The 14,996-nt window shown below is 55.5% G+C and overlaps 1 protein-coding gene across 1 annotated transcript; it reads right to left on the minus strand.

The window, feature by feature from the left end:
* Window positions 1-2,833: 2,833 nt before the first annotated feature.
* On the minus strand, window positions 2,834-6,652 carry LOC101881229 (myosin light chain kinase, smooth muscle-like). Its single transcript, XM_013130808.3, has 10 exons — window positions 6,473-6,652; window positions 5,917-6,078; window positions 5,458-5,548; window positions 5,132-5,335; window positions 4,724-4,941; window positions 4,216-4,339; window positions 3,987-4,139; window positions 3,707-3,827; window positions 3,537-3,627; window positions 2,834-3,228 (listed from the first exon to the last, which is right to left on the minus strand). Exons 2-10 carry the CDS (start codon window positions 5,930-5,932, stop codon window positions 2,993-2,995), a joined length of 1,254 nt encoding a protein of 417 aa, XP_012986262.3. The 5' UTR covers window positions 5,933-6,078; window positions 6,473-6,652; the 3' UTR covers window positions 2,834-2,992.
* Between the last annotated feature and the right edge of the window lie 8,344 nt (window positions 6,653-14,996).

Consider the following 14,996-nt stretch of genomic DNA (forward strand, 5'->3'; position numbering starts at 1 on the left):
CTGTCATCTCTGGGGCTCTGGGAGGCCAGAGGGGAGCAGCAGGCAGGCAGCTCAGTGGCACCAAAATTGGGGTCACCCACATTTTGGTTTGTTCCACTTTTCCAAAGCTCAATTTTGCAGTTAAAATCTCTTTGCTTCATTAAATATTTCAGCATCTTGTTAAATATCTTGCAATTAATACTCTCATCCTGGTTTTCAAGGGACAGGGATGGTAACCGCGACACAGCCCCAGGAGGGCAGATATCAGCAGGACTATGTACGAAGACCAAGGTTTTCACCCAGAGGTCCACACTGGGGACAGACTCTGCTATGGGGCAGGGTTCCTGTGAGCACCCCAAGGGACATCTTGCACTAGACCAGGTTGCTCAAAGCCCCATCAGAGTCCTCTCTTTTCACCACTTTTCTGGGGTTTGATTTGCATTACGTGAAAGTCTTTGTTTGACAACCCTAATGACATGGGAGCTGCTTGCTTCCTGCTGTAATGATCCCTACAAATATGCTAGAAACCATATTCCAATAATCATCTCCCATATGTGCCCAGGGCTAATTTAGTAGGTTTTTACATTAAGGCTGACTTCAGACTTCAGTTTGTTTCTCGATTAAGTTCAACTCACTGAGAAAGCCTCCAGCTGGACATCAGACCCTTTGGTTATCTCCCCTGGATTTGCAGCTCCACAAAATGATATTGTTTTCTTGATGTTAAAGGCAATATTTGCTCATCCAAAGACTCATTCCTAGACCCACATTGTACAGCCCAGAATAAACCCAAGCTTAGCATGATAACTTGGCACTGAAGGATTAAGCTCCAGAAGCTTGACAGTATTTGGAGAGCTGACCCCACCTCACATACGCTCAAGGAGCTGGACCTAGAGGTACCTGAACCAGGGAGGGAACCATTCCTCAAGGCTGCCCAAGGACATGGCTCTTCCTTTCTGCCTTGGTGAGGATCTCTCATGGTTTGAGGACTCCTCTGAAGCTGTGTGGCTGAAGTGAAGGTCGACCCAAGGTGCTCTCTTGGTGGAAGTATCAACATCTTAATTCCTCTGCTTCTGAAGTGCTGAGCTTGGATTTCTGTTTTCCATGCTGCTGAATTTCTTAGTGGCTGTAATGAGTTCCAGGTATAATGCCACTCTCCATTTAGCCCATCGCCTTCTCAAGTGCACATTTTAATGTGTTAAGCCATGAGAAGCAGTGGAAGGAGAAGAAATGTGTCTCTTCTGTTGGTAAATCAGCTTCTTCTACAGGTTTTTACAGCATAGAATAGAGGAATTTAGGGGAAAAGCTCATGGCTGAGTCCTGGGACATGGAGGTTCAGGGCTGCAAAGTGCTTGACAAAGAGATGAAGGTAAAAACATCGTTCCCAACCAAAAATATTTTGGTGTCACATCACAAATAGCTCATCCAAGGATTAATTACATGTCACTTGATGTTTGCTTATCAGCTGCAGCTTGAACACGGTTGGCTTGGCTCCCAAGGGATGTGCGTGTGTTCAGAATCTAAGGAGGAAAACATGGAATAGATAATGGGCAAAAGTGGTGATATGTGTGTGTGAGAAGTAAGGGAAGAGCTGTGGGTGAGACGGGGGCTCCTCAGCCTCTCTGTGCTCTGGGGAGGGAAAATAAAAGTCATGGATAGAATATAAGGTAATATTGTATTGGTTTCTAAGGAGCTGCTCTTCCAACTCAGAGCAGTGAATCCACTTCTGCTGAACACAGGGGAGGAACAGGAAGCAGGCAAGCTCTGTCCGGAGACATCTCACCCAGCTACTGAAGAGCCATGGTTGGACCCTGGAGGAATCATGGAGCCATTTAGGTTGGAAAAGACCTTTAACATCATCACATCCAATCATTAACCTGGCTCCAGCGATGGGACAGCTGCCAGCTCTCTGGACAACCTGTGCCAGTGTTCTAACACCCTCATTGTGAAGAATCTCTTCCTCACATCCAACCTGAATCTCCCTCTTTTAGTTCCAAACCATCACCCCTCATCCTGTCACAACAGGCCAAGTCTTTCCTCATCTTCCTTGTAAGCCCCAATAAGGTTTCCCTGGAGTCTTCTCCAGGCTGAACAATACCAGCTCTCTCAGCCTTTGTTCATAGGTGAAGTGCTCCAGTCCCTCCACCATCCTTCACTGTGCCCACGTCTCTTTTACTGGGGCCGCAGAACATGACATAGTCTCTAGGCATGGCCTCCCCAGTGCTGAGTAACTGGAAGAGTCATCTCCCTCCACCTACCGGCAGCACATTGTCAGAACGCAGCCCAGCGGTACTCACCTCTGCAGCGAGGGCATCTGCTGGTTCACAGTCAACCCGGCATTCACCAGCACCCCCAGACCAAGCTCCATCCTAGCTGGGTATCCCCCAGCAGCCTCCAGTGCCTGGGGCTGTTCTGCCCCAGGATCAGGGCTGTGAACTTCATGGAAAAGGAAAGGGGCCCCTAAACACCAGTGTCTGCCCCAGGCTGCCTCCTTAGGAGGGGGTTGTAGGTCACACAGCAGGGTCTGGGCCCCTTCCAGCCCTGCTGGTCCCAAAGTTGCCCCAGAAATGGAGAGACCAGAGGCTCCAGGGCTCACCCTGGTTCCTGCTGCCTGTGTGCTTTGGGCCATGATGCCAGCTCTGCTTTGTGATGAGGAAAGACTCCTACAAACAAAGGATGGCAAGGGCTGCTGCTAGAGCTGTCCTCAGGGCCAGCATCTCTCCTGGAGAAGACAAGGGTGATGGCCCAAGTAGGGGGAGAACACAGTGCCAGCTCCCAAAGAGCGAGCACAGCTCAGGCAGCTCTTTCCCACCCCTCCAGTGATCTTGGGTGGAAACAAAAAGGATCACACAGGGAGTACAGAGATTCTCAGTGCTTTATTGTGACAGCTCAAGCCCAGGGGGCCATGCAGACAGGAGTACCAGTTCCTTGCTGAACAGGAACACCATGGGACCCCAGATCTCACCCATGGGAGAGGAGCCCTGGGCTCTGGGTCCACCCCAGGCTGGCCAGGTCATCATGAGCTGCTGGAGGAGGTTTCACCCCCATTGGTCCCTTCTCTTCTCCCAGCAGCAGCTCTAGGTGGTCTAGGTCTGGGTGGCACGGCCACACTGGAAGCACTCTCTGCCTCCCCTGTGGCTGCAGTGCTCCCTTCTTCCTCCTCCTTTTTGTCTGGCAGCAGCTCCAATACGCTGGAACCTTGTTGGAGCTGAGGCCCAGAGGTTTGGTCCTCCTCTGGGCTGCAGCCCAGGTCTGTGGGCAGATGGAGAGAGGGAATGGTGAGGAGCTGGCAGTGTTCAGGCTCTACCCTCTGCTAGAGGAACACATGTGGCACCTGTGGGGGTCAGCTCTGGATTCCAGAGACCTGATCACACACAGATCCCAGCCTTGCAATGATGAGGATGGAGGGACTGAAGCTGGCTTGGAGCAGAAATGCCACAGCAGGAACATGGATGGGTGTTTAGTGACACTACGAGAGGGAAACAGCCCAGTTGGGGATGGCAAAGCAGAGAGAATGGGTTGATGGGGTGCACTGGGGATAACACTTCAAGGGCCATCACCTTCCTCATCCTGAGTCTCCAAGACTTTCCTTTCCAGGCTCCGGGACAGCAGGGTCAGCCTGTTGAGGGCCAGCAGGGCTTTGCCTGTTTTCTGGAGAGAAGAGCAGGAGCACTGAGCCCCAGCACCAGATCTGTCCCCATCTCCACATCCTCACCAGCCCTCCAGATACCTGCCACTTCTGATGGGTCAGGAATTGCTTGATCCTCTCCTTGGGCAGCACCTTCGTGCTGCAGGGCTGGGGCTGCTGCAGCCAGGGGTGCAGCAGGGCCTCCGCACTGGAGAGCCGGCTCCTTGGGGGCACATGGGGCAGTCACAGAGGGACCTTCATCTGCTGGCATGGCCCCATGGAGCATCCCTTCCATTAACCACAGTCGATGCTTTCCCCTGCCCATCCCCTTGGCACCCCAAAACCCAACCAGCTCCAGCTTAGCTTCCCCCCCAGGTCCTACCAGGGGTCCTTCTGCAGCAGTTGGCTGATGAAGTCCTTGGCTAGCTGGGAGATCTCTGAGAAGGTCTCCTCCTCAAAGTCCCACTGGGCAGCTGTGATGTTGCTTAGTGTCTCCATGTCATTGTCCCCCTGGAAGGGGAACTCCCCACTCAGCCTGGAGAGGTGGCACAAGGACATCAGTGACAGCCCAGCCCTCCATCCCAACCTGCTGTTCCCAAGAGGCCACTCACAGGATGTAACAAATGACACCAACACTCCACATGTCTGTGGAGAAGCCCACGGGCTCAAAGGCGACCACTTCTGGAGCCATGAACTCAGGGGTGCCGTGTAACACTTTCACAGGGGTGTCTGGAGCTGCAGAGAAGATGCATGGGGCAGGTTTCCAGCTGGGATCTCCCCAAGGCAGCCCAGCTACACACCAACACATGCTGGGTGGATGCCACATTCCAGAACCCATTTCAGGTCTTGGTGCTTTCCTAGAGTGTCTCTAGGTGCTGGGCACCCAGAGGCACAGGGGTCTTGGTGGTCTCCATATCAGAGGCAGGGCTGGGGATATGCAGGTTTCCCCACAGCAACTTAAGGTCACCAGGAGGGGCCCTGATCTAATGCCATAACATTGCCTGTCCCAGAGGTGCAGGCAGGAGGCTGACAAGCTCCTTGCTGACGTGCGCAGCCGGATCAGGTCTTGTGATGGTGACAGTCCCTGCCCTGGTTCCCCAGACCCCCCATTCTTCTCACCCAGCTTCCGTGCCAAGCCAAAGTCAATGATCTTGAGGCAGTGGCTGCTGGGGCTGACACACATGATGTTCTCAGGCTTGAGGTCGAGGTGGACGATGGCCTGACCGTGCATGAACTGCAACCCCTCCAGGATCTGCCGCAGGTACTGGGTGCAGCTGGGCTCTGTGTGCTCAAAGTCATCAGCCACGATGCGCTCAAAGAGCTCCCCACCTGCCATGCTGGGGGAGGACAAGGACCTGCTGGGGACCACCAGCCCCACTGCAAAAGATCTCACTAGCCTTATCCCCAGGGGCTGCAGGTTCCCCAGCCATCCATGGTGCAGGGACCTTTTCCCACCTTCACGTTCTCCCTGGCAAAGCCCAGCATTGTCCTCTCTACCCCCAAACTTAGCTCTGTGCCCCCACTCACTACTCCATCACCATCACCAGCTCGGTGGGGCCCTGGAAGGCAGCAAGGCACTGCACGAGGCGCGGGTGATGCAGCAGGTTCATGAGCTCCACCTCGTCCCAAGCCGCCTGCTTCTCCTTTGCTGTGCGTGTCCGGAAGTATTTCCCAGCCCGGATTTTGCCAGTGGCTTTTTCCTGCAGGCGGAACACCATCCCGAACTTCCCTCTGGGGCAAAGCAAGGGTGAGGCATGGAGGAGCCATCCCCACCAATCTACATCCCAGCCAGAGCTGCACATGGACAGCCATGGACCGTCCCTGAGTGGTGGGGATGTTGGACTTCCACTTACTCTCCCAGCTTCTCCAGCTGCATATACACATCCGAAACCTGCTCCTGGCTGTTGATGACCACATCACAGTATTCAAACATCTCCTCACCTCCTGGGAGGGATGGAGCAGAGCAGTAAATGTATGGATCTCTCATGCTTTGGGGACCAGCTGCCTGCACTCCCACTCAGTGCTTCTTTCTGTACCCCCAACTCCATCCAGGTTCTACCCCCCTCCCCATGGGAGGTGATGAGACCCAGGGGGGCACATGGGGACAGGAGCTGCTACCATGAGAACTCCTGGAGCAGCCCAGATCATGGTTTGGGGGGAAAACATGCGTTTAGGATCAAAAACTCAAGAAAAACAGGGCCATTAAACAGGATGGCATGGAGACTGGTGTTGACTGGGAGCATCACACGAGCACTGGGGTCCCCATGCAAAGCCTGAGCCTCCCCCAGGACAAACCAAGGGCTCAGCCATACCTTCTGCCTGGGACATGGTGGCAACACCAGTTCCTCCCTAGGTGCTGGTGCAGTCAGGACGGGTGCTGGATGTGGCCTTGAGGTTCCCAGCAGCCCTGTGCTGGGGTTGAGGTGCTGAGGCAATGCACACGTGTCCGCTCCGGCTGTTGGGACACCTTCTCCCTGCCATGGGAGACCTCCAGCATCTATCCACCCCTGCCTGCATTCCCCATCCTACACACCTCTGATGGCAGATACAGACACACTTTCAGTCCATAAGAGCTGATGTCCTGAGGGAATCAAAGAGACCCAGCAAGGGGACAAACACGCTAAAGCAAAGTCCCTGCTTAGGGACAACCTCTTTGCAGCAGCACCTTGGCTCAAGGACAAGGTTTTTCTCAAGCCCAGTCTTGTATCAGCCAGGAAATCCCCAGAAAGTCCCATTCCTAGGGCAAAGGACCTGTATCCGTATGCATATCACCTCCCCACTCTGTCTACACTAAGGTTAGGAAGACAGGATGATAACACCCAAGGGTGCAATGTAGCAGCACCCAAGTCCCAACCCCACAGCACTGACCTGTCACTGTCCAGTTCTGTCCCAAGCCACCAGCAGGTCCCTGATCCTTCTGGTCACCACAGAGCCACCACGGAGCTGGAGGGGGAATGAAGAGGTGGTGTTGTGGGTCAAGGACAATTGGGCCTATGTATATGGGGACACACTGGGGCTCTCTCTGGGTACAGCCAAGAATATCCCTCCTGCTTCAGTGCTGGAACAGCCCCAGCTCTCCCCTCCCTTTCCTTCCCAGTGAGTTTCCGGACTTGAGGGATAAACAACCAGCATCAGTATCACTGAGTCCTCCTGCAAACCATGCCCAGCACCACAGTCCCAAACCCCCTGACACCCCATTTGGCAGCATGGAGGGTCATAGGTCTGAAGTATAGGGGCTTGGGCAGGGAAACCCCAAAGGGAAGCTGCAGAGACCTGACATACCTCATTACACATCAGAGAGCTCAGCCCTGTGCTGCCCTCAGAGCATGGATCCAGACTCACAGCCACATGGAGCCCTGACCCAGCACACCCCCACCTCCTGTCCCACCCATGGGTGGGTTCCTGAAGAGCACCCTCAAGTGCTGTCCCATTCCCAGCCCCACCTGCAGCCAATATCCTACCAGAGCCATCACTCTCCCCAGCTACCATCTTGGACTTTGAGCTTCCCTAGCTAAGCTCAGCCCCAGGCTCGGGGTATGCGGATGAAGGTGAATGGGATGTTGCAAAACTCTTCTGAGCGTCTGAGCCCAGTGGTTTGGAGGAAAAATGGGGTTTTCCAGCTTTATTCCCTGGAATGAAGGCAGCACAGCCATTTGGAACTACCATACCTCAGTTCCCCTGCTTTAAAATGGGAATAACACCATGATTTCCTCCTGGAGCTGACCCCAGGTTTGTGGATGGGGCAGCAGCACCATCCTCCCCAGGAACCCCATGTCACAGCATCACCCTGAGCAGAGGGGATGTCACCCTGGTGTTACCTGCGGTCTGAAGCCAGATCTCACGGTGCCATGGGGCTCTGCCAGCCACGGCAGACGTGGCACCACTGCCACTTCCGCACTCTGCACAAAGTCCATGGCTGCTGCAGGGAGTCAAGGACAAGTGTCCCCAGCGGTGGCAGGGCCACCTGACCTCACCGTGACCTTGCCACCTGCAAGGATGGGGATGCCACGTGCAGGGGATCCCCACCAGCACCCCGGGGGTGAGGAATGCAGCAGATGCTCTGTGCTTGGTTCGACCCCGCTGGGACTGTGGCCGGGCCTGCTGGGGCAGGAGTAGGACAATGGGGATGGTCCTGCTGGGGCAGCAGTGGGGTGGTGATGGAGTCCAGCTGCCTGCATCCTGCCTGCGTGACAATGGGTGATGGAGACCTGGCCACGGTTCCTGACCCTGCTCCGGACCCCTCTCCCCGGCAGGATGAGGCCACGCGGGTGACGTTAGGCTGCTCCCAGCACAGGGAGAGGCAGGATACGGCCCAGGCGTGAGAGGGATCCCAGCAGCCACTTGATGTCAGTGTTGGCCTGATGCTGGTCCTGGGGATGGGCAGCAAAAATAAGTAGGAACAGGCCAGGAGCGGAGAAAAGAGCAGTTTCCCAGACCTAACATCACCAGTGGGAAAAGACAAAGGATTTTAAGGAGCAAGGAGAAATGGGCTGGCCCAGGGATGGATAAGCAGATCCATCCATCCATCCTGCCATAGCTTCCAGCCTCGTTACTGACAGTTCTTCGTTTAACAGCCACTGACCCCTGGCCCCTTCTCACACCTGTGCTTTCAGGTTTGGGAAGGTGGTTCCTCCAGAGAGTGCACTCACCACAGACATCCTCTTCTTGTGCCTTATACAATCAATTAATTCATAACATTCATTAATGAATCATTATCACTCTCCCCCAGGCATCCATGGCTTGGATCATCAGGTTTTTCCCATCTGCCCAGAGGAGCTCCTGGCAAAGCTGGGATGGGTTTTCCAGGTGACCCCCCGATTCCAAACCTGCTCATTTTCCCCCTGGGACCCCTCCCCAACACTCCCAGCCTCTTGTGTAGTCCCCCCAGCCTTTGGGCTGAGTCAAGGTCCCCGTTTGTGCAGGGAACTAGGCAGATTTAGCTATCTTTGCTTTTTTTGTAGGCCCTACAATAAATGGTGCCACCACAGGGTTCAGCTGGTGGACCTTGACACTGTGTGACAGAGTGGCTTGTGGGGACGGGGTCAGCTCTCTGAGTCTGGGATCTGTCTGTGATCCCAGTGTGCCTGAGGGATGAGTTGATGATCCTGGGGGTTCACAGCCCCTGCTCCCCATCACCCGGGGGGAGGACACAGCCCCTATTCTGTATCACCTGTGGGAGTGTCCTGGGGGATGGGTGCTGGGACCATGGTGTGGGGTGCTGGGGTGCCAAGTGCTGGGAGCTGGATGATGTGATTGATGGGTGCAGGGGTGCCAGGTGCTGGGAGCTGGAGATCTGGATGGTGGGAACTGAATGGTCAGACTGTGGGAAGTGAGTGGGAAAGCCAAGCTGGTGCTGGGAGATGTTCCACATCAGCTTTGGCTTCAAGAGAAAAGGAGAGCAAAGCAAACAGGGGGGGTGCCAGGCTGTGCTTTGGGATGCCCTGGGGACAGCATAGGGCTCTCAACAACAGTGTTTAAGCAGGGCAGGCAGCACCAGTTCCATGAGGGGCTCGGCTGGGAGCAGGGCTGGGGCGGGGAGGGCTCTCTGCAGAGCTCAGTCAACAGCATTGAGCTCCCCTTGCTCAACACCTACCCCAGCCACTGGACGCTTTGCTCAAGCTCAGTCTGGTCCCAACAAGCAGCTCGTCCCTCATCCAGGGGAGTGCTATCCCGAGGCTATGGTGTGATAAACCTCCATTCCACTGCAAATCCAGACCCAAAACTGCTCTGGAAGAAGAAATCCCCCTCATCACTGGTTTAAATTCAGTCCCCTGCAAAGTCTGCCCAGAGGTTTGGGGCAAAGCCAGCAGGGCCTGCGGTCCTGCAGAGGCCAATTTTGCATGACTGGGGTTATAAAATATCCAGTGTCCTCCCAGAATACTTCTGAGAAGTGTGGAAAGGGTCAGAGCACCCAAGTTTTTGGGTAGCACGATGGGCGGGAGGACACATGGATGGCAGACAGGGTGATGGCTGTGCTCAAACCTGGCTGGTTGTGGTCAGCTGCACACCCCCGGGGTGTGGAGAAGGCTAAAACATGGCTGGAAAAGACCTAAATCCATGAAGTCTGGAGCTATAAACCACAAAAGCCTCTGGCATCAGCAGCTCAGGTATCAGCCTGTCACTGTTCCCCATATCGACAGCAGTGTCATGCTTGGCTGGGCAGGGGGCAAGATGTGGCTCTGTCCACTTCCTCCCCAACCACATCCCAAGATTTGGACCATTTAACATCTCCCCATCTCCCTTTCCATTCAGGAACAGGGAGACCAAAACCAACCATACAGCAGGAAACATTCAACATAATTAACCCCCATCAATTAACATCTTAAAGGAAGGGGGGGGGAGGGGTAGAAGAGTTTTGATTTTGGGGTTTAAAGGCCAGGAAAAAACCCTCTTTGTCTGATTCCCTGCCTTGTTCTTCCCAAATCACACAAGGACACAGCCTATGCCCTGCCTGCCCCACACCTCCCTCCAAGAAAGGAAAATCCAAAACATCTGCCTTCATATAGAAAACCTTTTAATTTGTTTTTAGCCTTTATGCAAAATTTAGTGCTTACTTTTGCCTCTTACGTATCCTGATCTCCCAACACAAACTATTCCCTTATGTACTTGCAGCCTGAGCACCACCACGGCACAGTCATTGAGGCTGCCCCTGCCAGGAGTTTTACCAGCACCAGAGGGAAGAACGGAAGCTTTGGGAAACACCCGTGTTGAACACTGGGAAAAGCCAATCAGCTTCCCTCTTGGGTCACTCCTGTCCTTGAGATCCAAGATGGAGCCAAGGCTCAACCTGGAAAGAGGTGGCAGAAGAACTGGAAACGGCAGAGCCACAATCTGGGGCTTCTCGCCAAGCTTCACCCCCGACATAGCTCAGCTCTGGCCGCGCCAGGGGCCACGCTCCCCACAGGGACCCGTGCCTGCCAAGTGCCATCCGGGAAAGGTTCTGGAGGAGGAGAAAGGCATTAAAGAGTTAAGCGCCAGATGGCTGAAGCACGAGGCCGGGCTTAGAGCTGGGTACCCCTCTGAAAACCGGGACCCCCTCTCGAAGCCAGGACAGGCCCCGTTCGGAGCTGGGATTCCCCCACCTTCGAGCCGCCCCACTCCTCCCGCCTCAGCCAGGCCTCTCCCCCCGGTGCCACCACAGCTCGGTTTCCGCTGTCTCCTCCCGGTTCCGGGGGGTCAGGGGAGCGGGGGAAGGGCCTGCGGGAGGCGGAAACCGGCCCGGCCGAGGCCCCGGTTCCTTGTCCCTGGGACCGAGGACGATCGGGGCGCGGGGCGAGGCCCAGGCCCAGGCCCAGGCCCGGCCCCCCGCGCGGCCCCGTCCCGCTCATCGCCATGGCAACGCGCCGCGCCCGGCTGCGGGGCCCCTGGGTATCATGGGAGATCGAGTCCGCGCGCTCACCGGCTCCGGCGCCTCTCTGCGCGCCTGGACTACAAAACCCATAATCCCCTTCGAGGGCGGCGCTTCCCTCCTCTTCCTCTACAACGCCCATTCCCATTGGCTCCTCCAAGCCGTCAAGTCGCGGCACGACGGCGTCTGATTGGCAGGAAGGTTGTAGCACAGAGGCGCCGGCTATGGCGGCCGAGCGGGCGGTGGGGAAGCGGCGGCCGCCATTTTGTGTGTGTGTGGAGGCAGGCTCCGGGCCTTGCTGCCGCCGCCGGGCCGTGGGTGACGCGGCGCGGTGGGGCCGGGGAGCGGCGGGGGAGCAGCGGGGGAGCAGCGGGGGTTCCTCCTCCGAGCTGGGGGCGCGGGGCAGCCCAGATCAGTGTCACTTTGCTGGGAGCGGAGCGCCGGTCTCCCCGCTGGCCCTGAGGTGGACCCGGTCAGGCCTCCGGCGACGGGCAGGGCCTCGTCTGGAGCTGGGAGAGGGGGCTCGGAGCGGAGTCCGAGGTAGTGCGGGGGAAGGCCCGGGCAGGCTCCGTGCACTGGGCTCCGGCGGTTCTCACGTCGTGGGTCAGCTCGGCAGCGGTGCCTTGGCTCCAGTACAACCGGTAGTGCTGGGGCGGGGGACTGAGCTTGGATGTTGTAGCAAAACCGTCGTTAAAACGGTATCTGATGGTTGCTGGCCAGCAGCACCCGACCTCCGTGCGGGGCTGGGCTCTGACTGACCTCCGGTGTGAGGAAACAGCAGAATTTGATGTTGGAAGTGGGATTTGGCTTAGGAATTGTGATTCCCGGAAGGAGGAAAGCCTCATGTTCCACCGTGCCACCTCACAACACAGCTCTAATACACCACGGGGGGGGGGGGGGGGAGGGGCGGAATAATCTGTCGAGTTTAATCCTTTGTGTCACACGTTTTAGCCAAAGCACAAGCAGATTCCCACAGGGATTCCCGGAGGGAGCTCTCCCTGTCGGGATCCAGTGAATCACAGTTAACATGGCCTCCCCTTGCTGCTGCTACCGGAGCCGCAGCTCAGCTGCAGCACTTGGAGAGATTCAAACACAAAAGCAGTTGCCTGTTGCCAGGGCCCAAGAGGTAACTTTGTGAGCTGGTTACAAACCTCGCCTCGGGGTTATAAAGGCCTCTCCTTGGGGCTGTGGAAACAACCAGGGGGGTTTTCCCTATGCAAAGTCACCAAAGGCTGAAACTTCCCCAAACCCCCGACCAAACAACCACCCCTCAGTACTGAGGAGTGCATGAGCTGCCCTTCCCCTCCAGGCCCAGCTCCCTAGGTTGAGTCCCTGGTTGTGCATCAGCAGTTTCCTACAGCGAGGGGCTCAGCTGTGGCTCCTTCCCTCTGCAAAAGGCAGATGATGTTGGCTCATCCCCTGGCATTGAGGGGATGTGATATAGATGGGAAGCAGTGAGATTTTGGAGGCTTTCTGGTATAAGTGCTGTCAAATTGGGACTCCTCTAGTTAAAACCCAGATGATTTTACATCTCTGCAGCTGGTGGGTTGGTTTTATTTGAAGGTGCTTCGTTGTTGTGACTCTTTGGATCATTTTTGACTCCCACGTTGCTTTATGAGGTCTTGAACCCCAAAACTTCATCTCTCTATGAACTGCTGTGTTTCCAAAGCAGGGGGTTAGTGTGGTGTGTGTCTTTGCAGGCTCATGACAGCTGAAGATCTCATTTCAAGCTGCTTTTGCCAAGCCAATGGGGGTTACACTCAGTTCAGGCCGTGTGCCTTGCACCTCTGTGCATTGTTAGAGGGGGGTTTGGAGGGTGGGAGCTGGAGGGGCTGATCCTGACACTGGGGTTTGGTGTGTTTCAGATGGACTGACAGCAGCCAGGTTTTCAGTGCTGGCCTCATCAAACAGGTTTAACGGACCTGGGGACTAATTGCCATGCTGGAAACGTGCTCCTTGAAACCTTTCCAGACCTGGAGGGACAGCAGCAGTCAGGGGCAGGATTCTGGTTTCATTTCACACCAGCATTGTGACATGAAGCTGTTCATTTGAACTGGTTCCTTTATTTCCTTGCAACAAGCAGTGTTGTCAAAGAACTGGTGTGTCCTTGCATCACTCTGCCCCTGTGCAAAGTGGAGGAATGGCCATAACCACATGTGGGATGGTTTTGAGTTCTTGCTATAATCCCAGGACAGAAATGCTGTCCTTTCCTCCAGGAAACCCTTGGGAAGGGAGCATCTTTGAAAGTCCTTTAGGCAAGAGGATCACTCCATTCCCCATGTTTCTGAGTCTGATTGCCACAAAGCTGCCTCAGCAGTGAGCCTCTTCCTGCCACTCAGCCCCCAAGTCAAGCTCCAGCAGGCAGGTTCCTGCTGCCAGAGGCCTGTTTGGAGGGTACTGCCATGCCAGCAGCACTGCTGAGCTCACCAGAGGTGCCAGAGTAAAGGCCAGTTGGCTCAAACAAGCCAGGAGAGACCAAAGTGGTAGCAGGAATGCGCTTCAAAGGCTTGGCAGGCATGGCTGCTTGCCCTCCAGCGAGGTACTTGCCCTTGACTAGTTAAGGCAGTGCTGCCTCCATGTCAGGAGGGACTAATTGCTGCCTGTGCTCCCACATCACAGCAGAGTGGCACCCTGCTCTCTGCTGAGCTCCAGGATTTGGTTTGTTCCTCTGAACCAGTGGAGCTCATATCCTGCAGCACAGCTCCCAACCCAGCTCCAGGGCCTGTGGGCAGGCTCTGCAGCAGGAGCTCACCCCTCAGCCTGCAAGGTGGAGCACAGACTTTCTTCTCAGCCATTACTGATCCACACAGAGGTTTCAAAGGTCCCTGGATGCCATCAGCGTCTGCCAGGCAGTTTGGACACAGGAGCTGGAAGGTGCCTTTGCAAGGAGACCTGTTCTGGAACACCTCTGGATGTAGGGATCTGGGTAACCTGCTTTGGATGAAGACTCAGTTTCATTTAAACTGCATGGAATAAAGCAGGATAAGTTGGTAGAGTCAAAGCAGGGGGAGAGCTGATCACTGTGGTACTTCTAAAGCTTCTATGTCCTGTGGGTTCAACATTTGCAGATAACTCTAAAGATTTATTCCTAGGAGTTAAATGGAACCAGGTTGGGGTTACATTTACACGAAGGGTGGACCCTGTGGCTGCGCTCAGTGTGGCAACACCATCATGCCTGGTTTGGGTTAGAAGGGATCTTAAAGCTCGTCCAGTTCCAACCCCCTGCCACAGGCTGGGACACCTTCCACTAGCCCAGGTTGCTCAGGGCCTGTCCAGCCTCACCATGTAACAACCATCATGCTTGACTTCACTCATTTCCTTGCATTAAGTTTTTCACATTGACGTGCCAAGGGCTGCATTTGATGGTGTGACAGCACCCACCACCGGTGCCATCTGCCATGTGCCTGCAGTTCTGCTGCCCCAAGCAGCGGATCCAGAGTGGGAATCACTCCTTGGTGGGGAAGGAATTGCGGGATAGAAGCAGCCGGGACGAGCGGGAGGACTGGGGTCTGGTACTGCCCTTCCTTGGTGCTGCCATCCCCATTAACTGCCTGTGGGCCGGGCTCAGTGCTGACAGCCCCTCCGGTCTCTGCTGGATGATGATGTCATGGCACAGGGGAAGGCAGCGTGGGCGCTACTGGCTCCTGAACAAGTCGCCCTCCGGTAGTTTCCCTTCTCCCTCCCCATGGATGCCCCAGAGCACACAGGGCTGTGCCACACTGTTATTGAATCTGGCCTGATCTATAGAACCAAAGCCCTTGGTGCAGCTGCTTTAACCCCCAGTGCTGCAAGCCCCCTGCACTGGGGACACCTTTTTCTCCCCTTCCAATCTTAACCCCTCCATTTTTGTATAAAAGGCCATTTTTCCGCTGCTGTAGCCTGGGGGGGGGGAGGGGTAAAGCACCCCCCTGCTCCCCAGGTACCAGTTTCAGTAATCCATACTCCCCATTTCAATCCCAACGGCCTTGGTTTACACCACAGCCCAAAGCAGAGCAGGCTCAGACCATTAGTTTCCCCTTGAATTTACCTGTTTTCTCCCCCAAA

The sequence above is a fragment of the Melopsittacus undulatus genome, chromosome 17 (genome assembly GCF_012275295.1).
Source record: "Melopsittacus undulatus isolate bMelUnd1 chromosome 17, bMelUnd1.mat.Z, whole genome shotgun sequence".
NCBI lineage: Eukaryota > Metazoa > Chordata > Aves > Psittaciformes > Psittaculidae > Melopsittacus > Melopsittacus undulatus.